Raw genomic sequence first — 25,806 nt, forward strand, 5'->3', positions numbered from 1 at the left:
ATTAGCACATTCTCTTATTTCAACATCTCCTACATTCTCCCATGTCCTACCCATGTTCCCAATTTTTAGGAAATGAAAATGGTATGATGTCTAATGATAGTAATGCATCAGCAAACTTTCATAATCCTCAATCATCTTTAAGAACACAGCATGATCATGGATTACTGTTGTCCTGTGGGACTGCCTTTCAAATCAAGTGGTTGCTCCCATTTCCATCTCTAGATCTTCATGAATCACCTGCACAGTCCCACTGACCTCAGGAGGTCCATATGGACTATTTTGGGAGACCCAGGCCTTCATCTCTTCCAGGGACTGTGCTCTGGCTCAATCAGAGAACTAGTGACAAGGCTTGGTGCTTGGGATCAGCTGAATGGGTGCTCAGGGAAGCTCCTGTTCTTGGAGATGGACCTCTGTCTACATGCCTCACATTGCATGGAGAGAGCAGGAGAAGCAGAAGGAAAGCAGCTGGCACATGGGAATCCCAGGCGGAAACACCCACCCCAATGGTTCTTTATAATGATGGTGTGCTGCCTGATCCTGTGCTTGTCTTCTGACAGAGGACTATCCTAATCTGGCACTGACAAAGCTGGATATTCAAGGAAAATAGATAAGTGTACTTAATGGAAACTTCATCCTTGAATAGGTAATATTGATTCATTAATGGCCTGAAGTTGTGTTATTTATGGAGACATGAATTTATTCCTGATCTGTCTTAAATATCATAATTAGAGGATGTCTTGGGGTGTTAGAGGAGAGGCGGTACCTTTGGTGGGGGAAATGTCATGCACCTTCTCGGGTAATCTATCCACCATTGGTCTCCACCCTGCACTCAGCTCTCACCTGTGGCTTCCAGAAGCTGTCAGCATGCAACAGGGGCCACAATCCCAGGAATGGCTTCAACCGGCTGGCAAAACCAGGTGAGGATAGCTGATGGGTCTCAAATTCTTGGTGGGTTGGGGAATTCTGTTGCAGGTGAAGAAAGACGCTGGTGGATGGAGAGGATGAGAACAACAGTGAATCCCACAGTCAAGAAGACAGATTCTGCACATCCTGCAGAGGAAAGGGAAGGGAGTCCATCGAGAAGGAAAACTCTGATCCTAATCCTTTGCTGCCTTATGACTTATCTTCAGGAGAAGAAAAGGCTATGCAGGAAAACTTACACAAATCTTGAGTGGAGTCTCTAAGATGCTTGGATAGTGCCCTGCACACCTCCTGCCAGCAACTCCTGCAGCCAAGCTGGTGCCTAACGTACTGCTCTGCTGAGAAGGGGGTCTTGTTGTCTAGGCAGCCCAGGACCCCACAACACTTTCCCCAGGCTTCCATTGCTGCTAACACAGCAGTTTCAGGCGGAGAAATGAGCTCAGACCTGTGTATCAATATCTCTCCAATGTGGAACAAGGGAAACAGAAATGCCACTTACATCATACAGCACTGTAAAAGTATTCAAAATATTTGTTTTTTGAAGAAAAGACCACCATGTATCATGTGGCCACTTGAAAGCTTATAAATGTATTGTGGCTGAGGCTTTTGTGGGCTGCAGGACCAGGAAAGCTTCTGCCACCATGATCCTTCCAGTTGGGATTCAGGCCTCATCATGCAACAGAAACTGTCCTGGTTGTGCTGCTTGATGATCTCTGATGGGCTAGAGTCTGAGGGGAAAGCTGTTTCCTGGTTCTGCTGGATCTCTCAGCGGCTTTGAAGACCTTTGACCATTGTATCCTTCTGGACCCTCTAGGGGAGCTGGGGGCACAGCTGTGCAGTGGTTCCCCTCCTTCCTCCTGGGCCATGTCCAGAAAGTGGTGTTGGGGGATGAGTGTTCTGACCCCTGGGTGCTCACTTATGGGGAGCCTCAGGGCTCTGTCCTCTCCCCCATGCTTTTTAATATCTATATGAAGCCACTGGGAGAGATCATCAGGGGTTTTGGGTTGGGTGTTCACCAGTATGTGGGTGAAAACCAGCTCTTCTTCTCATTTAAATCGGAACCAGTGAAGGTGGTGAATGCCGTGTGTTGGTGCCTGGAGGTGGTTTGAGGATGGGTGGCGGCTGTGGTTGAATCCTGACAAGACAGAAGTACTGTCCCTGGAGGACAGTCAGATGTGGAGGATTCCCTGGTCCTGAATGGGGTAACTGTGGCCCTAAAGCAGGCACCCTCAACCTGCGGCCCTCCAGATGTTTTGGCCTACAACTCCCATGATCCCTTGCTAACAGGACCAGTGATCAGGGATGATGGGAATTGTAGTCCAAAACATCTGGAGGGCCGAAGGTTGGGGATGCCTGCCCTAAAGGACCAGGTGCACAGCCTGGGGGTCATTTTGGACTCACAGCTGTCCATGGAGGCACAGGTCAGTTCTGTCTGCCAGCTCCATCTGGTACACCAGATGAGACCCACCCTGCCCTCGGACTGTTTCACCAGAGTGGTGCATGCTCTGGTTATCTCCAGTTTGGACTACTGCAATGTGCTCTACGTAGGGCTACCTTTGAAGGTGACTCAGAAACTGCAACTAATCCAGAATGGGGCAGCTAGACTAATAACTCGGAGCAGCCACCGAGACCACATATCACTGGTCCTAAAGGATCTTCCCTGGCTCCTAGGGCATTTCCAGTCATAATTCACACTGTTGGTGCTGACCTTTAAAGTGACATAGTTGCATTTTTCAGGCATAGAATAGTATTGATCTAATGTAGACAGATCATTCCTGGTTTATTGCTTCAAGAAGGTTCTACTCTGTGTGATTCAAAGCTGGAGTTTTCTCTACCTGGAACATTTTAGCTGATAAGGGAGTTTCCTTTCTGCTGAGAGCAGGTGGTGGGATCAGTTGTTATGAGACTATGCTGAACCTTCCTTGATTTTGGTTTAAACTGGAGTGAGCCAGGCTTGTTATCCCATCCCAATGTTACTCTGACACTGAATTGTTTATAAATTGCAGTATTGAAAGGCGCCTGGTCCCACTTCCTATTCTGCTATTTCAATACTCTGCTTGTGTGCGTCTTACTTGAGTGCTAGATTCAGGCAGCTAGCCGTATTGGTCTGACGCAGTCAAAATTAATAAAAAAAAGAATTTCAGAAATAGACTTGAAAGAGAAGTTGCTGAATTACAACTTATTAATAAACTGAAAACTCTGGAGAGACCTGGTCTTAATAGAGATATTGGATTCTTGTCTCATTACACATACTAAAGCTAGTTAGTATGCATACTATCCAATGCTTTTTCCTGTAGGACTAATTGCAGTCATTAACAGTCGTCAACAGCTTTACCATACCCATCTCCTACTACCCTTTTGAGAAAACCCCCACCCCACCCTCCCACTATACATAAGGGTCTGGTGACTTCTCTTTCAGTGTATCTGAAGAAGTTTGCATGCACACCAAAGGTTATACCCAGGACAATCTTAGTTGGTCTCTAAGGAGCTACTGGACAATTCTTTTTATTTACTTGAGTGCTGCTTTGGTATGCCAAGTTAGGTTTTTATTTAAGTTAGGTCTTTGCTATGTTTTGGATCCTGTTATGCTTGTTTGCATTCAGTAATGAATTTATTTGCTGAATAAAATTTTTGCTGCCTCTGAGGGTTTTTTACTACTCAAAAATTTTACGTCAAACTTGCTCTTGAGGTCATTATGGAGGAGCAAGATCTGTAACCTAAAGCCCTCAACAGCCTCTGCCCTGAAGGACCGTCTCCACCCCCATGGTTTAGTCTGGACACTGAGGTCCTCTTCTGAGGGTCTTCTGCTGGTTCCTTCCCGGCGAGAAGCGAGGGTACATGGAATTAGGCAGAGGGTAAGGAAATGGGCAACATTCTGACATTTAGAAGACAGCTGAAGGCAGCCCTGTATCAGGAGGATTTTAATGTTTAATGTTTTACGGTCTTTTATATGTGCTGTAACCTGCCCAGAGTGGCTGGGGAAACCCAACCAGATGGGCAGGATATAAATAGTACAGCCATTCTTATCATCTTGTGATTTTTTGTAATTATTTTGGAATTCCTACTGCAATATCAACTCACAAAATGTTACGGGTGGAGAAAATCACAGGGTTGCCGTACACTGTAATCCCACCCACAAACTCTCATTCACATACAGTCTGTAAATTTGGGAAGGTCACACACCTCACCTGTGCTAATACTGGGAGTCTTTGGCCTGCACAGGCACACCCGGTGTGTAGAGCCTCCAGTCACAGGCACTGTCTATCATGAAAATGGGACCTTTGACTGTGAAGATTCATGCAATGGCTATCACAAGATGATGATGGATTGTATCTCAGCTTGTCAGTCACTCTGACATTGCCTACAAAGAATAAGAGGAACAGAAATGCTTTTGAGGTGCAACTTCTGTATCAATTCTGAGAGCCATTCCATGAACTCTTCACCCCTGTTTCTGATGACAGGTGTACATTATCCTCCTCAGTGGAAAAGACAATAAAGATGGAAACCTGAGAGAGAGGAAAAGGTTTCTGGCTGCTTCCTGGGTGGGATTGTGGAAACAAAGAGCCGCTTCTGAGCAGGCTTCTCCCCTCCCCTCTTCCTCTCGGGATTTCCTCTCCTCTCCAGGGGAACAATGGTTGGACTGGGCAGAAGCGCTGCGTCTGCACAGGGCAGGGGCTTATGGGGCAGTAAGAGGATGGAGTTTGCAGGAAGGAATGGGAGGGGGGACACGACCCCCCACTTTCCAGTGATCCCTCTGGTTGCCTTGAAGGGGTGGCCGATAATTGGGTGGGAGGGAGAAGCCAAGACAATCCCCACCGGCGCCAAGATGGAGACGTGTCCCCAAAGACTGGTCTACCTAGCTCTCCCCCCCCCCGGATTGCTGCCCTTCCCTGCCCCAGGGATGTTCCCCCTCCCCACTTCATCGATTCCCTCCCTCTGTCCCAGAGTCTCCCCTGCACCCAGAGGCCCCGCACCCCTTGGCGCGGCTCACCGCTCGCCCTGCGCCTCTATCTCTCCGTCCAGAAGGGCCCCCCAAGACGAGCAGGGGAGGGACGGGGGTTCTCTATCCAGGCGTCCCTCACTCCCATTAACCCTTTCATGGCCCACCTCTCTCCGCGCGGAACCCACAGCGCCCCAGGGATGCCTAAGCGGGGGAAATGGGGCGAGGGCTCTTCGCTGGGATCCCCTGAATGGGTGGTGCATGCCCCCCCCGCCAAGGCACCCAAGGGGCCAAGGAAAGCCCCCTTCGCAGCACGCGCGCAGGGATCCAGGCCCCACGGAAGGCGCTTGGGGGAGCTGGAGGGGTCTCTGGATCCTTTTCTCCTCTCTCCTCCGCGACCCCTTTACCTCTTTGTCCTCGCTCCCGATTCTCCTTTCTTTTACTGCAACATCCACGGAGGGGGGGGTCCTGCCGCCCCTCCTTCCTTTTCCAAAAGCGCGCACCCCTAGAGCTATGGAGCAGAGCAGCAATCCGGCGTAGAAGCTCCACTTGCGGACGAAGCAAGCAGTTTGAGAGGGGGGGCTCTCTCCCCTCATTCCAGAAACAGAAGCCGGATTGCGGGGAGGAGGAGCAAAAGGAAAAGGTGCAACATACGGGGGGGGGTGTTTGAGGGTTTGGGGGCGGCGTGAAAGCAGGTTGTGACGGGAAGCGAGGGAAAGAATTGTTTTTCCCCTCCCCTCTTACTAGGAGAGCGCGGGAGGGGCTGATCCAGGCAATCCAGCTGCAAAGTGGGGTCCCCCCCTACAATGTTTACATTGCAAAATCCTTCCCTCCCCCCCACCCACGCCATGATCTTAGATCCATTCCATGTTTTTGGTATTTGTACACATTGAGCAGCGGGTTGGACTCTGTGACTCCTGTGTTACGGGGAAAATAGGGCTTCGGCTTTTGCACACACACACACACCCCAACACAATTCTTCCCTTGTGTCTCCCTCAGAGGCGACACAAGGAGGCCAGGAAGAAAGCAAGGCAGCTGTTGATCTGTTTGCGGGCAGAGCCCCCCCCCCATGCGAGGAGTGACGCAGCCCAGAACTAAAGCGCGTTGCAATTTGTACACCCTCAAATAATCGCCCCCCCCCGTCACAGAGAGAGCACCCCAAAAACATCCCCGGTTGCGCCACAAAGTGAGTTGTACATGGAAATCAGCCCAGACTCCATGTTTTGGCAACATGACAAGTCTGTCTGTCAACTGGGATGCCTGAGGATTCCTGCTCCCTGCCTTTTCCTGGCCAGCCTGAGAGATCACTGGAAAGGGCGGATTTCTTGACTCCAGAATCCATCATCGCAGACCCGTTTCATTCAGGCCTAGAGACCTGCTCTTTGGCCCAGTCTGCTTGGATCATATGGATCATCACTGGATCATCCATGATGTCATACCCATCTCACGGAGGGGGGGGGCTCAGGAAGAATCTCCTGCCGCGTGACTGGGGGAGTCTGGAGGCTGACGGGGGTCAGACAGGGCTGCTGTTTTGCTCTCCTTACTATTTCAGCTCAGGTTTTCCTGGCAGAAGTTACATTTCATCAAGAAATGGGTGGATTCATTGAGGAAACGGGGCTACATTGCAAAGAGGCAAATGTGTATACTTTGTTACCACCCAGTGAGTTGAGTTGCAAAGGCCATTTGCAGAAAGGCTCCTATTGTATCACCTGCGGCTACATGTTTTGATCTTTTTGCGGAAATGTTTTCGTCGGGCTGAGACCATTTAGGGCTTTCAAGGTCAGCACCAACACTTTGAATGGTGATCAGAAACGGATCTAGAGCCAGTGAGGATTTCTTAGGACCCGTGTTCAGGGGCCAGCTGTTCAGCTGCTGTCCAAAACTGAATGTATCCCTTGCCGGAAGTAATCCATAAGCCTCTCGTCCTCCGTCTTCTCGGGATGCCATTGCAGCGCGATGCTCCTGCTCTCGGGAGAGGGAGAGGCGTGAGTTGGGTGCGCTCGGCTTGCCAAGGGTTAAATGGAAACGAGCTAGATTCCTAGAGAGGAAAGTAAGATAGGGGGGGCAGGGTCCTCCAGAGCAAAAGCCCAATCCCTCCCTTTCCTGCAAGAAGTCGAGGTTGTCCGCAGATGGAAACATTCAGACATGAAATATACCCTGGTCCCTAAAACCTCACTGGTGCAAGGAAGGAAGGAAGGAAGGAAGGAAGGAAGGAAGGAAGGAAGGGAAGAGAAAGCACTTCCTCTAGCAGGGCAGAATAAAACCTGTGGAACTCCCTCCCACAAGAGGCAGAGGCCACCACTAAAGGTGGTTTAAAAGAGGAGGAGGCCAATCTGTGGTGGAGGAGGAGGAGAACAGGGTGATGGGTGGCTCCTCTGCTCTGTCTCCCCTCTAGGAGGGAGCCCTCTGGCCTGATCCTGCAGGGCTCATTTTCTCCTCCAGTGCTTAGTGTTGGGATGCAGCCAAGGAATTGGGGGCAAATGGCAGCCCCCCAGCTGTGCTGGGCGATCTCCAGCCCTTGGATCAGCATGAAACTGCAACCTGAGCTTCAGAAGCTGGGCATGCACACTCAGCAGAGTAAACGCACAACAGAAGTGGCTGGAGAGGCATATGTGAGCAGATTTACAAGCAGTTTATTCAGCACACATCAGGACCAAGGCATCATCTCTGCTCTCCCTCATGTCCAAAGCAAGACAGCACCCCACCCGAGGCACCACTTTAGCTAATGAGGCCTCCTGCTGCTGCTGCACCACCGCCGGAGCACGATTTCTGTTCTCATCCTGAAGCAAAGTTATTAACCCGAAGTACTATTTCTGGGTTAGCAGAGTCTGTAACCTGAAGTGTCTGTAACCTGAAGCGTCTGTAACCCAAGGTACCACTGTACTCTCATAGAAAGGAGAGTCCTACTTTATTTGCTTTTGAGTGCACACAGATGCACCCGTCTTGCATGCTTGAGTAAAGCAACTCCAGGCCAGGAGGAGAGTAGGGGCCACGTGTAGAGCAAGTCCCTCACTGAGGTCAAAAACACACAGAGAAGCAGCAGGACTTCTTCGGTAATAATTTACTGAGCTTTCAAAGCATACAGTTCTCACTGGGTCCCCAGTGAGGCACAAAACTTAGCTCCTGAGGGGAAATCCAGTTTCAGAAGTAAAAAAATAGAGCACACAGGATATCTAAGTCAGGCACACAAACCGGCAGAAGGGAGCAAGGGAGGAAAGAGGCTGGAAGGACACAGGGCAATGGATGTGTGTCTTTCGCTTCCTGTCGTCTGGGAGGGAAGTCAGCAACTCGGCAGCTGCAGGGGCTTCACAAAGAAAAGCTTTCTGCCGGCTGCTTCCAGGCAAATGAGCATCCCAGAAACACACACTGTGATCTGCGGTGTGTTGCCATATCAGTTGTTTTTGAAAGGTTATCACGATGTGGTCTAGAAACCAGTATGGGACAATATATCGCCCAGCTTTAATCCTCACTGACCACCAGCAATCCAGATAAACCCTCACCCCTTCTCTATTGAAAGGTACTTTACATCTTAGATTATAATCACATTGTTTGACATTGCGTTCAATATTTCATTACTATACAGTTTTACACATAAATACCAGAACTTCACATACACAAAATGTGTTAAAGACTGATTTCCTGCCGAGTTCATTTCTGTGAAGAAAAGAGTGGACTCTGAGAGGAAGATGTCCCACACTCCAGACACCAAAATGGGATCTTCCATGTGAGAGTCCCTGGATGTTCCTTAAACACTCCATTGTAAATAAAGCACTTTTGCAATCTTTTCATTTAAACTGCTTCTCCTCTCTGAGTTTGTGGATGGTTTGAAGGGTTTCAATTCCTAAAGTTCTTCCTGTCTGTGAGTCTGCTGATTTAGAACTTCCACTAGGGCTCAACCTCTATCTACTTTCCTGATATTTATAAGGTTTGTGTTTTGTGTGAGTTTGTTGACATAAATCAAGGGTTCCTCTCTGACTGAAGCTCCTTCCACAGTCCATACATTTAAATGGTTTCTCTGCTGTGTGTCTGCTGATGTCTTCTAAGGTTTCCATTCTGACTAAAGCTCTTTCCACACTCTATACATTTATATGGTTTCTCCCCTGTGTGAGTCCGTTGATGTGTTCTAAGGCTTCCATTATCACTAAAGCTCATTCCGCACTCTATACATTTATATGGTTTCTCCCCTGTGTGAGTCCGTTGATGTGTTCTAAGGCTTCCATTATCACTAAAGCTCTTTCCACACTCTATACATTTATATGGTTTCTCCCCTGTATGAGTCCGTTGATGTTTTCTAAGGTTTCCATTATTACTGAAGCTCTTTCCACACTCTATACATTTAAATGGTTTCTCCCCTGTGTGAGTCCGTTGATGTGTTCTAAGTCTTCCATTATGACTAAAGCTCTTTCCACACTCTATACATTTATATGGTTTCTCCCCTGTGTGAGTCCGTTGATGTGTTCTAAGGCTTCCATTATGACTAAAGCTCTTTCCGCATTCTATACATTTATATGGTTTCTCCCCTGTGTGAATCCGCTGGTGTAATTTAAGGTCTCCATTCTGACTGAAGCACATTCCGCACTCTATACATTTAAATGGTTTCTCCCCTGTATGAGTCCGTTGATGTGTTCTAAGGTTTCCATTATGACTAAAGCTCATTCCACACTCTATACATTTATATGGTTTCTCCCCTGTGTGAATCCGCTGGTGTAATTTAAGGTCTCCATTCCGACTGAAGCACATTCCGCACTCTATACATTTAAATGGTTTCTCCCCTGTATGAGTCCGTTGATGTCTTCTAAGGCTTCCATTATGACTAAAGCTCATTCCGCACTCTATACATTTATATGGTTTCTCCCCTGTGTGAATCCGCTGGTGTAATTTAAGGTCTCCATTCTGACTGAAGCACATTCTGCACTCTATACATTTAAATGGTTTCTCCCCTGTATGAGTCCGTTGATGTCTTCTAAGGTCTCCATTCTGACTGAAGCACTTTCCGCACTCCAGGCATTTATATGGTTTCTCCCCTGTGTGAATCCGCTGGTGTAATTTAAGGTATCCATTATGACTGAAGCTCTTTCCACACTCTATACATTTATATGGTTTCTCCCCTGTGTGGGTCCGTTGATGTGTTCTAAGGCTTCCATTCTGACTGAAGCACTTTCCGCACTCCAGGCATTTAAATGGTTTCTCCCCTGTATGAGTCTGTTGATGTCTTCTAAGGTGTCCATTACGAGTAAAGGTCTTTCTGCACTCCAGGCATTTAAATGGTTTCTCCCCTGTGTGAATCCGCTGGTGTAATTTAAGGTATCCATTATGACTGAAGCTCTTTCCACACTCTATACATTTATATGGTTTCTCCCCTGTGTGAGTCCGTTGATGTCTTCTAAGGTCTCCATTCTGACTGAAGCACTTTCCGCACTCCAGGCATTTAAATGGTTTCTCCCCTGTATGAGTCTGTTGATGTCTTCTAAGGTTTCCATTACCAGTAAAGGTCTTTCCGCACTCCAGGCATTTAAATGGTTTCTCCCCTGTGTGAGTCCGTTGATGTGTTCTAAGGTTTCCACTATCAGCGAAACTTTTCCCACACTCCATACCTTTAAATCGTTTCTCCCCTGTTGGAGGTTGTTGATGTGAACTATGTGTCCTCATTCAATGAAGCATATTCCACATTTCACACATTTTAATTTCTATTCCTAATGGAACGAAAGGTGACCCATCCCCTGGAGTTCTGACTGTCTTCTCCATCTCCTTCTTCAGAGTGGGAGGAAAGGGAATCCTGTTTGGGTTTCCAGAACTAAGGGAAAGAGAACACATCAAGCTCCATTAGCACCTTCTCCTATTTCAAGGTCTCCTACATTTCCTCACCTCCTACCCATGTTCCCAGTTTTTAGGAAGTGAAGTTGCAATGTCAAATGATAGTAATTCATGAGCAACTTTCAAAATCCTCAACCAATGTTCATAAAGCAGCTTAATTTTTTAAAAGATAATGTGCTGTCTGATTTCGTGCCCATCTTCTGACGCAGGACTATCCTAAAATGACACAGAAAAGCAGGATATTCAAGGCAAATAGATAAACTGTACTTAGTGGAATATGTAGTACCTTGAAAATGTAGTATTGATTTATTGATGGACTGTCTTAAATATCACAATCATACGATGTCATGGTGTGTTAGGGGAGCGGCGGTACCTTTGGTGGGGGAAATGTCATGCACCTTATGGGGTAATTTATCCACCATTGGTTCCCACCCTGCACTCAGCTCTCTCCTGTTTCTTCCAGAAGCTGTCAGGATGGAATAGGGGTCACAATCCCAGGAACAGCTTCAACCGGCCGGCTAAACCAGGTGAGGATAGCTGCTGGGTCTCAAATTCTTGGTGGGTTGGGGAATTCTGCTGCAGGTGAAGGCAGGCCCTGGTGGATGGAGAGGAGGAGAACAACAGTGAATCCCACAGTCAAGAAGGCAGATTCTGCCCCTGCTGCAGAGGAAAGGGAAGGGCAGATTGGGCTCGTCAACCAGGGAAGAAAGCCCATCGAGAAGGAAAACTCTGGTCGTAATACTTTGCTGCCTCGTGAGTTATCTTCAGAAGAAGAAAAGGCTATGGAGGAAAACCTACACAAATCCAGAGTGGAGTCTCTAAGATAGTTACATGGTGTCCTGCACACCTCCTTCCAGCCACTCTTGCAGCCAAGCTGGTGCCTAACGTACTGCTCTGCTTTCTTGGGACCATATAAGCAAGGCTGAGAAGGGGGTCTTGTTGTCTAGGCAGCCCAGGACCCCCAAACACACTGCCCAGGCTTGTAGTGCTGCTAACACATCAGTTTCAGGGGGAGCGATGAACTCAGATCTGTGTATCAGAATCTCTCCAATGTGGAATATGTAAAACAGAAGCACTATTTACATCATACATCAATTAAAAAGTATTCAGAATTTTTGTCTTTTGAAGAAAAGACCACCAAGTATCCGATGGCCCCTTCAAAGCTAATGAAAGTCTTGTGCCTGGAGCTTTTGGGGGTGCAGGACCAGGAAAGCTTCTGCCACCATGATCCTTCCAATTGGGATTTAGGCCTCATCATGCAACAGAAACTGCCCTGGTTGCGCTCGTTGATAATCTCGGATGCGCTAGAGTCTGAGGGGAAAGCTGTTTCCTGGTTCTGCTAGATCTCTCAGTGGCTTTGGAGACGTTTGGCCATGGTGTCCTTCTGGACCCTCGAGGAGAGCTGGGGAAATGGTTATGCAGTGGTTCCCCTCCTTCCTCCTGGGCCATGTCCAGAAAGTGGTGTTGGGGGATGACTGTTCTGACCCCTGGGCTCTCACTTGTGGGGTGCCTCAGGGCTCCGTCCTCTCCCCCATGCTTTTTAATATCTATAGGAAGCTGGTGGGAGAGATCATCAGGGGTTTTGGGCTGGGTGTTCACCAGTATGTGGGTGATACCCAGCTCTTCTTCTCATTTAAATTGGAACCAGAGAAGGTGGTGAATGCCCTGTGTTGGTGCCTGGAGGTGGTTTGAGGATGGGTGGCAGCTAACAGATTGAGGTTGAATCCTGACAAGACAGAAGTACTGTCCCTGGGGAACAAGGGGTGGGCAGGTGTGGGGGACCCCCTGGTCCTGAATGGGGTAACTGTGGCCCTAAAGGACCAGGTGCACATCCTAGGGGTCATTTTGGACTCACAGCTGACCATGGAGGCGCAGCTCACTTCTGTGTCCAGGGCAGCTGTCTAGCAGCTCCATCTGGAACGCAGGCTGAGACCCTCCTTCCCCGCACACTGTCTCGCCAGAGTGGTGCATGCTCTGGTTGTTTCCGGCTTGGACTACCGCTATGTGGTCTACATGGGGCTACCTTAGAAGGTGACCCAAAACTGCAACTGAATGGGAGCAGCCGCCGAGACCACATATCACTGCTCCTAAAGGATCTTTCCTGGCTCCCAGCACATTTTCAAGCACAATTCAAATTGTTAGTGCTGATCTTTAAATTGTCATGGTTGCATTTTCCAGGCATAGAAAAGTATTGATCTAATGCAGGCTTCCTGAAACTCGGCAGTTTCCTTTCTGCTGAGAGCTGGTGGTGGGATAAGTTGCGATGAGGTTATGAAGAACCTTTCTTGTTTTGGGGAACCAGATGAAGCTGGTTTAAACTGGAGTGAGCCAGGCTTGTTATCCAGTCCCAAGGTCACTCTGACATTTAATAGAATATAAATTACAAGGCCGAAAGGCGCCTGGTCCCACTTCCTAGTCTGCTATTTCTCTACTCAGCTTGTGTGATTCATACTTGAGTGCTGTTTTGGTATGCTAAATTAGGGTTTTATGTAAATTAAGTTTTTGCTATTTTTTGAATCCTGTTATGCTTCTTTGCCTTCAGTAATAAATTTATTTGCTTAATGAGATCGTTATGGAGCAGCAAGATCTGCAACCTAAAGCCCTCAACAGCCTCGGTCCTGTACACCTGAAGGAGCATCTCCCCCAAAATCTCTCAGTCTGGACAGGGAGGTCCTCCTTCGAAGGTCTTCTGCTGATTCCCCCCCCCTGCGAGAAGCGAAGTTACAGGGAACCAGGCAGAGGGCGAGGAAGTGGGCAATATTCTGACATTTAGAAGACAGCTGAAGGCAACCCTGTATCGGGAGATTTTTAATGTTTGATGTTTTACTGTCTTTTATTTGTACTGGAGCCATGCAGTGGAAGAGAAACTTAAAGATGGACGCCTGAGAGAGAGGAAAAGGTTTCTGGCTGCTTCCTGGGTGGGATTGCAGAAATGAAGAGCCGCTTCTGAGAAGGCCTCCCCCCTCCCCTCTTCCTGGACAGGGCAGGGGCTTATGGGGTGGGAAGAGGATGGAGCTTGCAGGAAGGAAGGGGAGGGGGGACACGACCCCCCACTTTCCAGGGATCTGTCTCTGGTCTCCTTGAAGGGGTGGCCGATTCCTGGGTGGGAGGGAGAAGCCAAGGCGGCCCCTACAGAGAATCCCCGCAGGCGCCACCATGGTGAAGTCTCCCCAAAGACTGGTCTTCCTCTCTCCCCCACACCAGTGCTGCACTTCCCTGCCCCAGGGATGCTCCCCCTCCCCACTTCCTCGACTCCCTCCCTCTGTCCCAGAGGCCCCCCTTGGCGCGGCTCTGGCTTTATCCGTGCGGAGCCCACAGGACCCCAGGGATGCCTGCGCGGGGGAAACGGGGCAAGGGGGCCCTCGTGGGGACCCCCTGCGTAGCTTCCCCATGTCCGCCGCTGCCAAGGCGCCTAAGGGGCCAAGGAAAGCCCCCTTCGCAGCACGCGCGCAGGGATCCAGACCCCACGGAAGGCGCTTGGGGGAGCTGGCGGGGGTCTCTGGGTCCTTTTCTCCCCTCTCCCCCCCCCGGACCCCTTTACCTCTTTGTTCTCGCTCCCGATTCTCCTTTCCTTTCCTGCAACATCCACGGGGGGTCCCCTGCCGCCCCTCTTCCCTTTTCCGAAAAGCGCCCCCCCCCCGAGCTACGCCGCAGAGCAGCAATCCGGCCCAAAAGCTCCACGTCCGGGAGAAGCAGGCAGGTTGGGAGGGGGGCTCTCTCCGCTCATTCCGGAAACAGAAGCCGGATGGGAGGAGGAGGAAGAGGTGCGACATACGGGGGGAGGGGTTGAGGGTTGTGGGGGCGGGGTGAGAAGAGGATGTACCGGGAGGGGAGGAATTGAGGGGGGCGAAGAAGAGGAAGGTTTCCCCCTTCCTTCTTCCTTCTGGGGATGAGGAGAGCGGGGAAGGGGCTGATCCCGGCAATCCAGCTGCAAAGTGCGCCCCCCCTACAATGTTTACACTGAAAATCCTTCCCTCCCCCCGCCCCCACGCCATGATCTTAGATCCATTCCAGGTTTTAGGTATTGGTGCACACTGAGCAGCGGGTTAGGCTTTTTGACTCCTGTGTTAGGGAAAAAAGTGGTTTTGCTTTTTGCACACAAAGCCCCGATACCCAGGTAAAATTCTTCCTTTGTGTCTCCGTCAGAGGCAAGACAATGAGGCCAGGAAGAAAGCAAGGCAGCTGTTGATCTGTTTGCGCGCAGAGCACCCCCCCCCCATGCAAGGAGTGAAGCAGCCCAGAACTAAAGCGCGTTGCAATTTGTACATCCTCAAATAATCGACGCCCCCGTCACAGAGAGAGCACCCAAAATCATCCCCGGTTGCGCCACAAAGTGAGTTGTACATGGAAATCAGCTCAGACTCCATGTTTTGGCAACATGACAAGTCTGTCTGTCAACCGGGATGCCTGACGATTCCTGCTCCCTGCCTTTTCCTGGCCAGCCTGAGAGAGCATTGGAAAGGGCGGATTTCTTGACCCCCGAATCCATCATCGCAGACCCGTTTCATTCAGGCCTAGAGATCTGCTCTTTGGACAAGTCTGCTTGGATCATGTGGATCATCAATGGATCATATGGATCATCACTGGATCATCCATGATGTCATACCCACCTCACGGAGGGGGGGTGCTCAGGAAGAATCTCCTGCCGCGTGACTGGGGGAGTCTGGAGGCTGACGGGGGTCAGACAGGGCTCCTGTTTTGCTTTCCTTACTATTTCAGCTCAGGTTTTACTGAAATGGGTGGATTCATTGAGGAAACGGGGCTAAGCGAAAGCATCCGTTGAAAAGAGGCAAATGTGTATACTTTGTTACCACCCAGTGAGTTGAGTTGCAAAGGCCATTTGCAGAAAGGCTCCTATTGTATCACCTGCGGCTACATGTTTTGATCTTTTTGCGGAAATGTTTTCCTCGGGCTGAGACCATTTGGGGCTTTCAAGGTCAGCACCAACACTTTGAATGGTGCTCAGAAACGGACCGGGAGCCAGTGAAGATTTCTTAGGACCCGTGTTCAGGGGCCAGCTGTTAGGGGGCCGTTCAGATGCTGTCCAAAACTGAATGTATCCCTTGCCGGAAGTAATCCATAAACCTCTCCTCCTCCGCCTTCTCGGGATGCCATTGCTGCGCGATTCTCCGGCTCTCGGGAGAGGGAGAGGCGTGAGTTGGGTGCGCTCGGCTTGCCAAGGGTTAAACGGAAACGAGCTAGATTCCTAGACAGGAAAGTAAGACGGGGGGGGGCAGGGTCCTCCAGAGCGAAAGCCCAATCCCTCCCTTTCCTGCAAGAAGTCGGGCGTGTGAGGGTCCCGTTGGTTCGGCTCTGCAGAGGCTGCCCGGGGGCGCCTGCTGGGATCCGGTGGGTCTCCTCTCTCCCAGGATAGGGCCCATGGGGAGAGCGGGGGTCCCAGCGCTGCATGGCAAGAGGGGGGCAAGTCAGGGCGCGGAGGGCGGCAGCTCTGCTCTTCCTTTGCATGGATGCACTGCTGACCCCTTGGGTCCAGGAGCGGGGAAATGCATGCAGAGAAACCCCATTCAGATGTATGGATCAGTCCCCTTTTATGACAGAGGTTGTCCGCGGATGGAAACATTCGGACATGAAATATACCCTGGTCCCTAAAACCTCACCTGTGCAAGGAAGGAAGGAAGGAAGGAAGGAAGGAAGGAAGGAAGGCAAAGAAGAGAAAGCGCTTCCTCTTGCAGGACAGAGTAAAACCTGTGGAACTCCCTCCCACAACAGGCAGAGGCCACCAATAAAGGTGGCGTTAAAAGAGGAGGAGGCCAATCTGTGGAGGAGGAGGAGAGGGCAATGGGTGGCTCCTCTTCTCTGTCTCCCCTATAGGAGGGAGGCCTCTGGCCTGATCCTGCAGGGCCCATTTTCTCCTCCAGTGCTCAGTTCCTCCAGATGCAAGCATGGCCTCTCAGATTGCCTGGGGTTGAGCTAGATGATCCTTGGGGTGCCATCCACTTCTATAGTTCTATGAAAGCACCACTGGAGGTCTCACAAGCCAAGGCATCCAGAGCAGGAGAGGTCCTGCTGGAAAGGAAACAACCAGTGCAACTGTTTTAAAACAGGAATCCAATGTGTTTGTTGTGGGGGGACTCAGTGGGGAGGGGTAGACCCATGGATGCCGCCTTGATCTCCTTGGACAAAGAGGTGGGAGAGAAATGCCATTCATAAAGAGAGGCAGCCCTGCCAATCATCTGGCTGCTGCATTTTGGGCCAGTTCCCGAGTCACCTTCAAGGCAGTTCCACACAGAGAGCGTTGCAACCATCCCATCTGGTGCAGAGCAGGGAGGACCAGGGCCATGTCCTCTCTGTCCGAAAAGGTCTGTGGGGTGGGGAACTAGCCTGAGCTGGACATGGGCACCTGAGCCTCAAGCGACCATGATGGACCCAGGAGTGCCCTCAAGTATTCATCACTGGGGAGGGGGCATGTTAAGCAATGTAACATCATCATCATTATTGCTTGTTCCCTGCCCATCACCCGAATTTCCAAGAGCAGATTACAAAATTTAAAAAAACAGCAATAAGAACAGTTGAAAACACATTACACGCTTAGAAAGGCGAGTCCCACTTTATTTGCTTTCGAGTGTTGTTGTCCTTTGACCCCACCCACATGTCATTTGGCCCTCAGAAGTTAGCCAGATAAGGGAATAAATGTGCTCTGAATGGGGTTGGGCAGGAGACAACTCTTGAGGAGTCCTGAGTTAGGACCTCCACCATAACCCAATGCTCAGATAACACTCAGTACAAATGAGTCACTTGTCAATCACAGTTCTGACTTCATTCCTTGATTGAAAACTCTGAAAGGCAGCAGCAACCAGGCTGATTCATCTCTCAGAAAGACCAGCAGTTCCCTGCACATTTTGCATGGTCACTTTCCCTCTAGGAGGGCTGGAGACTTACCGTATTTTTCTCTCCATAAGACACACTTTTTCCCTCCTAAAAAGGGGAAATGTGTGTGCGTCTTATGGAGGGAATGCAGGCGGGAGGCAGGCAGAAAACACCCCCAAGAGCCGCACATACGCTCCGCCCGGCTCTTGCAGGCTTTTCCCCGAGGAGGGAGGAGGGACTGACGTGGCCAGTCAGTCCCTTCTCCCTCCTCGTAGAAAAGCCCGCAGGAGCCGTGCACCCTTTAAAGAGCGTGTGGCTCTTGCTGGCTTTTGTGGGAGGTGGGGGAAGGGACAGAGGGCAGCCCCTCAGTCCCTTCCCCCACCTCCTGGAAAAGCTCCCAAGAGCCACACTCCCTTTCACTAGCCGCGTGGAGCATGTGTGCGGCTCTTGGGGGCTTCTCCCTCCTGGGGAAAAGCCTGCAAGCGCCCCACACACGCTCCACGCGACTCGTGAAAGGGAGCACTGAGCAGAGCCTGGGATGCATACAGGCTCTACTCAGAGCTCCCTTTAAAAATATTTTTTTTCTTGCATCCCCTTCTAAAAACTAGGTGCGCCTTATGCTCTGGTGCATTTTATGGAGCGAAAAATACGTTTTCCTTCTCCTTTCTAAAGAAACCTCAAGAGTCTGGGTTGTGGTGCAGTCCAGAGCTGGCTCTTCCAAGACTCATACATACTTCCTCACGGAATATTTTTCTCTTCCAGGCAATATGTCAGTTTTGTAACAGAGCGATGTATTTGCTTTGTAGAATTTGCAAGGATCTCTAATTCAGACAGACAGAGCTTGGCAGAAGATCAAGGGATTCTCTCTCTTGGAGGCTTCCTGAGAGCACAGATGGATGAGAAAAACTCAGCTGGCCCTGAAGCAGGAAGAGGCCATGCCATCAGAACCGGGAGCAGTGGGGGATTCTGGGGAAAAACTGTGCAGAAGATCCTGGGTGAGGAGGACACTCTCCGCTCAGAGGTGCAGAGCCAGCAATTGAGGCAGTTCTGCTTCCAGGAGGCCAAAGGACCTCGAGAGGTTTGCAGCCGACTCTACAACCTTTACCATCAATGGCTGAAGCCAGAAAGGCACACGAAAGCTGAGATGCTGGACCTGGTGATCTTGGAGCAGTTCCTGGCTGTCCTTCCACTGGAGATGGAGAGCTGGGTGAGGGAATGTGGAGCGGAGAGCAGTTCCCAGGCGGTGGCCCTGGCCGAAGGTTTCCTACTGAGTCAGGCGGAGGAGAGAAAGCAGGCAGAGCAGCAGGTGAGAGAGACTTTCATCTAGATACTCCAAAGGGGCTCCGAACGTGAGTGACAATATCTGAAAATTCTCTGTTAATATACCATCCTTTTTTGGAAAGCAGCCATTCAATGCTATCAGATTGCCCTTCAGTTTTTGCCTCTGTCATTCCTTTTCTAACCCTTCTTCATATTCTCTGTTTTGAATATTTGTTGCTATTTCAGAGACAGGATCTGTTTGCAGAAATGGGCCCAGATTCCTCTGAGACCAAAAGGACTCGGTTGAACACCAGAGAGAGGCTGCTGGGTAAGGAAGGAGTCCGTTCTCCGTTTGGTCCCTTTCTGTGGATATCAAAACAAATCGATGGGTTCTTGTCATCTTTTTTGGGGGGTGGGGGAAGACACTTGGGGCCAAGAGCACCAAGGAGGGAGTTGTATTTTTTAACCCAACTAAATTATGAAATGGGTCCAAATGTCCAGATGCACTCAGAAGGTGAGACTTTTTGGAGAGCAGCTGCACTCCTGGCTTCCCACTTACCTCTGTCTCTTGCAGGTGACCAGATGATGCCAGCAAGACCTCCTCTTCCATCTATTCCTGGTGGTGAAGGAGAAGCAACGGCTGTGGAAGCAGCTCAGGTAGAGGGAGGGAGCCCTGTGGGGAAGGGGGCTGAGGGGTGGGGCAGCCAGGGTGCCTCTGGCCCCCCAAAAATCTCTCTCCTCCTCTTGGCTTCTGTCCAAGCTTCTCTGAAGGCGTCTTTGTCAAGGGCAGCCTAGACAGAAGCCAAGAGGCTGAGAATGCCATTCGAGAAGCTTAATGTGCTGAGAATAAGGAACAGCCACCTTGCCTTAACTCACCTTCTGAAGGTCAATAAGATCATTCATAAGTCATTGTAGTTTTATTTCTAGAGTTATCATTGAATGCTAAAATAGACTTCTAAGCAGTTCAAAAAGCCTAAAAAACAGTTCCCAGGATTCACCTATCCAGTTACATCAGTTGCACAATGGGGCTTTCCCCCCCTTCTCCTCCCCCCATGCACTTCTTGAAGTTGTCTTTAGGGCATCAGAAGGGTCTCCCCCCCCCAAGAACATCACATGGGGAGCAGAGAGGGGATCCTTCCATTTGGCACAGACAGAAGGATTTTAAGAACACAATGTAGAGTTCTACCCATTTACACTAAGATTAATGTCCATCACTAAATCACACAAGAAAAGAATTCCACTAAGACATTAAAAAGAGCACCCAAATTAAAATCTGCAGCAGGACGATCCCATTGAAACAAAACACCATTTAATAAGCAGAAAGAAACAGAGCAATGTGTAGCAGACAACCTTAGTGCTGTCTAAAGAGGATCTTTCCCTTTCTCTCTTAGGGTCCAGTGTGCTTTGAGGATGTCACTGTTCGTTTCACAGATGAGGAATGGGCGTTGCTGGATCCTGACCAGAGAGCTCTGCATAAGGAAGTCATGGAGGAGAATTGTGGGATAGTGGCCTCTCTCAGTAAGGCTCCCTTGTGCATCATAATTTCTCTTTGGAAATTCCATGCATCTCTCTCTGTGATAAGCCTCCCTGGTTTTGAGGGAGCTCTGCAGGGCCACTTGCAGCACCTGGGATTCTAATACCCCCAAAACTGACCTTAAATGGAGGGCTATCAGCAGGTTTTGACCGTGGACATGATGAAGCCAGCATAGAGCTTGCTGAGAATGGAGTGGGAACATGCTGGGAATTTGAGGTTAGGAAAGCACATCTTTGTTTGACACTGTCCTGCCTTGTATTGCCCAAAATCTTCCTGACACAGAGCTTGTGGAAGGCATTGAGGGGTTGTTTCTGATGGTTGTAATTGTCCACAATTCACTTCACAAAGCAGCTTGCTCAACACACAATCCTGATAGACCTTCATCTTGGTATTGGTTAGCATCCCATTCACCCATACGGTGGTCCCTCGGGTTACAGACACTTCAGGTTACAGACGCTTCAGGTTACAGACTCCGCTAACCCAGAAATAGTACCTTGGGTTAAGAACTTTGCTTCAGGATGAGAACAGAAATTGTGCGGCAGCGGCATGGCGGCAGCGGTAGGCCCCATTAGCTAAAGTGGTACCTCAGGGTAAGAACAGTTTCAGGTTAAGAACAGACCTCCAGAACGAATTAAGTTCTTAACCAGAGGTACCACTGTACTCTTTTGGAGAGGTGAGCCGTTGCCGGAACTGCCTCGCCAGTACACTTGTCCAGGTCAGCATCAACGAAGAGGTTGTTGGTTTCTTAAGTAGACACAATCATCCACCACCTCCATTGTCTGAAACTCGCATGGTGCTAGGCACATTTTGCAACAGGGAATGTCATAGACACGAGCAGTTTCCGAGCTCTGCTCGCAGAATCTAATATTTCGGATTAAAACTGCAGAGTGGAAGGAAAGAAGGACCTTTTTCTGCCTCCCCACTTCCAGCTACTCTCTAAAGACTGAAGGAGAGACCTTCTTAAAAACTCAGAGGGGTGGGCAGGGGAAGGACCAGACCATGTGAAAAATGAACATATTATTTCAGCTGCTGTTCATTCCTTTTCAGCTTTGTATTTTTGTCATAAGAGAGTGCATATGGACATACCATTTTTGAGCCCATAACCTAGGTTTAAGGTCCTCTTTATGTCCTAGCTGTCCTATCTCTGTTTCTAACACTGCCCACCTCTAGTGTGTGGTCAGCAGTGTTGATGCATGGAATTCTTCCTCTATCACAAGGGTTAGAGATCAATATTCAATACAGTGGCACTCCATTTCTTCCTGCAGCTCTAATCCATTTCTTCATTGCAGGTGGTGATGATTCGGAAATAGAGAGAGAGGATGCCCATGACAGAATCCACACAGTGGAGAAGCCATTGCCACTCTTGGAGTGTGGAGAGAGCTTCAGTCACAGCTCAAATTCGACTACCCTCCAAAGAAATGCTATTGGGAAGAAACCCTCTCAGTTCTCTGAATGGGGGGGAACTTTCTGTTGGAATGAAAGCCTCACTTCACAAGAAATAATTCCCACAGGGGAGGACCCACTGAAATACTTGGAATGTGGAAAGAGCTTCAGTACGAGTGCACATCTCATTTCACATCAAATAACTCACAGCAGGGAGAAACCCTATCAGGGCTTGGATTGTAGGGAAAGCTTTAATACAAGCACAACCTTCCGTAAACATCAGAGAATTCACAGGGGGGAGAAGCCATTTCAATGCCAAGAGTGTGGAAAGAGCTTCAGTCAGAGCACCCATCTCACAGCCCATCAAATAATTCATACAGGTGAGAAACCCTATCAGTGCTTGGAATGTGGGCGGGGCTTCAATCACAGGGCGAATCTCACGGCCCATCAAAGAATTCACAGTGGTGAGAAACCCTATCAGTGCTCAGAATGTGGGAAGAGTTTCACTGTGAGCTCCGGTCTCACTTCCCACCAAAGAATTCATACTGGGGAGAAACCCTATCAATGCATGAGCTGTGGAAACAGCTTCAGTCAGAAGGCAAGTCTCATTTCCCATCAAAGAATTCACAGTGGTGAGAAATCCTATCAGTGCTTGGAATGTGGGAATAGCTTCAGTCGGAAGCAAAATCTCACTTCCCATCAAAGAATTCACAGTGGTGAGAAACCCTATCAGTGCTCGGAATGTGGAAAGAGTTACTGCCATAGAGCCAATCTCACTTCCCACCAAAGAATTCACAGTGCTTGGAACGTGGAAAGAGCTTCTGTAAAAGCGCCCATCTCGCTACCCATCAAAGCATTCATACCGGGGAGAAATCCTATCAATGATTGGATTGTGGAAAGAGTTTCCTCCAGAGAGCCGATCTCACTTCCCACCAAAGAATTCACACAGGGGGAAAACCATATCAGTGCTTGGAATGTGGAAAGACCTTTAGTCACCGTGCCAGTCTCGTGGCACACCCAAGAATTCAGTGGTGAGAAACCATAACAGTGCTCCCAATGTGGGAAGAGCTTCACTGTGAGCTCCGGTCTCACTTCCCACCAAAGAATTCACAGTGGTGAGAAACCATATCAGTGCTTGGAATGTGGAAAGAGCTTCAGTCAGAAGCAAAGTCTCCCTTCCCACCAAAGAATTCACAGTGGTGAGAAACCATATCAGTGCTTGGAATGTGGAAAGAGCTTAAGTAAGAGGACCAACCTCATGGCCCATCAAATAATCCACACTGGGGAGAAACCCTATCAGTGCTTGGAATGTGGGAAGAGCTTCACCCGGAAGGACAACCTCCCTTCCCACCAAAGAATTCACAGTGGTGAGAAACCATATCAGTGCTTGGAATGTGGAAAGAGCTTCAGTAAGAGGACTAACCTCATGGCCCATCAAAGAATTCATACAGGGGAGAATCATAGAATTTTAGACCTGCAGGAGACCCCTGGGTTGTCTAGTCCACTGCAGGACTCTCAACTAAAGCTTCCATGACATATTGCCTTCAAACTTCTCCTTACAAACCTCCAAGGAAGGAGAGTCCACAACCTTCCAAGGGCATCTCTAATTTGAAGCCATTGGTTTGGGTGCCAGCCTCCAGAGCTGGTGAAAACAAGCTTGTTCAATCTTCCACGTGATAGTCCTTCCTGTTCCTCAGAAGGCTTGGTTTCCCAACTCTTAATTGTCCTGCTCACCCCCCTCTGCACACCATCCAGCTTGTCAAAATCCTTAAATTGGGGCACCCAGAACTGGACACAGGACTCCAGGTGTGGTCTGAACAAGGCAGAAGAAATTGGGGCTGTTACTTCTCTTGATCTGGACACTTGACTTCTTTGGACGCAACCTAGAATAACAGCCTTTTTTGCTGCTGCATCATAATGTTGACTCATGTTAGTCTAAGACCCCTTTTCCACATGTACTACTGGCAAGCCCGGTATCCCCCATCTTATATTTGTGCAGCAAATTCTTCTTGCCTAAGAGCAGAATCTTACCTTTCTGCTTAGTGAAATTTATTGGATGCCTTTATATACCACCTGTTTCTTCAAGAAGCTCAGTGTGGTCTTAAGTCGTTCTCCCCCTCATCGTTTAATCCTGACTACAACCCTGTGAGGTAGGTTGGGCCGTGAAGCCATCACCCAGTGAGCTGCATGGCTGAGTGGGGATTTGAACCCAGGTCTCCCAGTTCCTAGTCCAAAACTCTTAAGCACTGCACCCCACTGGCTCTCGAATGAGACTCTTGGAAAGTGCATGCATGCACATTTATTGAAAGTTTCAGTGCAATGTCTTGGTGTTTGTAGTTAAAGTTTTATACGCATGTATCAATGACATTAATATATTAATGGTAATTACAGTAGAAGAGTAAATTTTAGGTAATGCTAGACAGCGATAGGGTTAGTTTGGAATGCTGGGATTGAAAAATTGAATAATTGAACAATTTCCACATGAATCACAAGAAGATCTAAAATATAAATACAAAACGGCAACAGCAACAACCCCTGAAAAAGCCCCATGTCATGTATTGATGAAGTTGTTAGAAAATTTATTATGGGAAAGGGGGTAAGTCTTAAAAGTTCATGCAACCAACTTCTCGGGGTTCCTACTCTTTGTGTGAATGAACCTTGTTGCTACAAATAAAGATCAGGTCTACTGACCGCTGTTTTGCTCCTTTAACTTGCCTGGATTCTCCTTCTTTGCTGACCCCGGAGGGACCGTGGGGTGTGGCCCCCTGGGGAGCTGGGCAGCGGAGGAAATCAGCACCCCAGGATTTTTTCCTTCTCAGTGCTTCTCCACCTGAGCCTCTTACCGAAAAGCCTGACACCCCGCAATGAGACAGGATTGTGTCCCTGCCCTCAGCAAACAAAATAGCTTCCCCCCCCCAAGATACTGAGGCGCCCTGAGGGCTGTGCGGGACCCCCAGTCATTGAAATGAAAAGGGGAGAGGCTCAGGAAAGTTTCAGGGAGCAGGCAAGGAGGGGGCAGCACAGGCTCCAGAAGCTCCGTCTCGCTCATTCCTCCACACTACTCCCCCCCAATTACACCTGCCTCCCCCTCATGGCTCCTTCACAAGTGTGGGGAAGCTGCGACCCCTCTGCCCCCATCAAAGTTCCTTTAAGACCCCATATTTCAGGGGGCAGGCTCATCTGCAGCAAAACAAAACACAGCTGCCCTGGCCAAGTGGAGCCAGGCTGGGGGGCACTGTGGGGACCCCAGAAATGTGCCCTTAGAAGAAAAATGTGCCCCTCTGTCGGAGGCAGCCCTCCTTCTGAAACACCAAGAGAGTAAACGGACAGTTCTCTGGAGAGGAGCAGAAAGCGGAGTCCCCTCAAGATCAGTATTGGGACCTGTGGCTTTTCAACCTGTTCATAAATGATATAGACTTAGGAGGTAGCAAAGTTTGCTGATGGCAGTAAATTGTCCAGGGTTTTTCCAAGAAAGAGAGATTGCAAGGAGCTCCAAAAGGACTTCTTCAAAGGGGGTGAATGGGCAGAAAATACAGTTCATTATCAATAAGATTAAAGTGATGCATGTTGGGACAAAAAAACACCACCTGTTAATATCATGTACAGGCTCATGGGGTCTGAACCAGGTTTCTCTGTGTGCTCTAAGAGACTAGGGGGAGAGGGGAGCTGGTCACAGCAGGAGGGGGAGTCTCCCTGGATGCTTCAGCAGCCGGCCTCCTCTGGGTCTTCTGGCTCCCTCCTCTCCTCCCTCTGAGCCTAGACTGCTCTCTGCCCCAGCCTCTTCCTGCTCACCAAACCCTGTTTCCTCCTCAGCTTGCAACATCTCCCCTCCCCTTCTGCTCCCTTTTCTCCCTCTTTCTGCTCATCGCCATCCCACCACCAGTCCCTGGGCTCTGAGCCTTCTTCCCTTGTGGGTCCCCCAGCTGGTGCCTCCCCCCCCCGCACCCACCCGCTCTATGACAGCAAAAGCAGAAACAACAGTGCAATCAGTATGATAGTAATATGAACTGTGGCCCTCTGGCAGGAAAACTCCCTACCAGCATGACTGAATGAAAACTTCTGGGACTATGGAAAAGTACTATCTTCCCCAAACCCCAGAATAAGCAGGAGCTCTGGGATTGCCCCA

The 25,806-nt window shown here is 49.4% G+C and overlaps 6 protein-coding genes across 11 annotated transcripts in view; 3 read left to right on the top strand and 3 right to left on the bottom strand.

Moving 5' to 3' along the window:
- The window catches only part of LOC128421727 (zinc finger protein 665-like), a 28,527-nt gene extending 27,551 nt beyond the window's left edge, over positions 1 to 976 (bottom strand). For both annotated transcript variants that reach the window (XM_053404867.1, XM_053404866.1), the window contains exon 1: positions 841 to 976. The gene's annotated coding sequence lies outside the window, so the exon portion shown is untranslated. The remainder of the gene's footprint in view (positions 1 to 840) is intronic.
- The window catches only part of LOC128421706 (zinc finger protein 883-like), a 268,891-nt gene extending 244,617 nt beyond the window's left edge, over positions 1 to 24,274 (top strand). The window contains exon 8 of the mRNA XM_053404837.1: positions 23,487 to 24,274. The gene's annotated coding sequence lies outside the window, so the exon portion shown is untranslated. The remainder of the gene's footprint in view (positions 1 to 23,486) is intronic.
- The window catches only part of LOC128421728 (oocyte zinc finger protein XlCOF6-like), a 226,920-nt gene that overhangs the window by 132,011 nt on the left and 69,103 nt on the right, over positions 1 to 25,806 (bottom strand). The window lies entirely within an intron of this gene.
- Positions 8,733 to 25,806, bottom strand: part of LOC128421721 (zinc finger protein 160-like) — a 28,759-nt gene continuing 11,685 nt past the window's right edge. The window contains exon 2 of the mRNA XM_053404858.1: positions 8,733 to 10,637. Within this exon, the coding sequence (XP_053260833.1) occupies positions 8,864 to 10,510 (1,647 nt within the window). The 5' untranslated portion in view covers positions 10,511 to 10,637 and the 3' untranslated portion in view covers positions 8,733 to 8,863. The remainder of the gene's footprint in view (positions 10,638 to 25,806) is intronic.
- LOC128421704 (zinc finger protein 271-like) overlaps positions 18,354 to 25,806 on the top strand; it is a 279,246-nt gene continuing 271,793 nt past the window's right edge. For 2 of the 3 annotated variants that reach the window (XR_008332367.1, XM_053404829.1), the window contains exons 1-3: positions 18,354 to 18,809; positions 19,010 to 19,091; positions 19,338 to 19,420. Coding sequence is in view for 1 of the 3 variants with exons in the window: in XM_053404829.1 (XP_053260804.1) it covers positions 18,396 to 18,809; positions 19,010 to 19,091; positions 19,338 to 19,420 (579 nt within the window). In the remaining 2 variants the exon portion in view is untranslated. The remainder of the gene's footprint in view (positions 18,810 to 19,009; positions 19,092 to 19,337; positions 19,421 to 25,806) is intronic. The other variant, XR_008332368.1, reaches the window with a different exon arrangement.
- On the top strand, positions 21,438 to 22,930 carry LOC128421745 (zinc finger protein 501-like). Its single transcript, XM_053404925.1, has one exon. It carries the CDS (start codon positions 21,487 to 21,489, stop codon positions 22,723 to 22,725), a length of 1,239 nt encoding a protein of 412 aa, XP_053260900.1. The 5' UTR covers positions 21,438 to 21,486; the 3' UTR covers positions 22,726 to 22,930.

This window comes from Podarcis raffonei, chromosome 10 (assembly GCF_027172205.1).
Source record: "Podarcis raffonei isolate rPodRaf1 chromosome 10, rPodRaf1.pri, whole genome shotgun sequence".
Taxonomy (NCBI): Eukaryota; Metazoa; Chordata; class Lepidosauria; order Squamata; family Lacertidae; genus Podarcis; species Podarcis raffonei.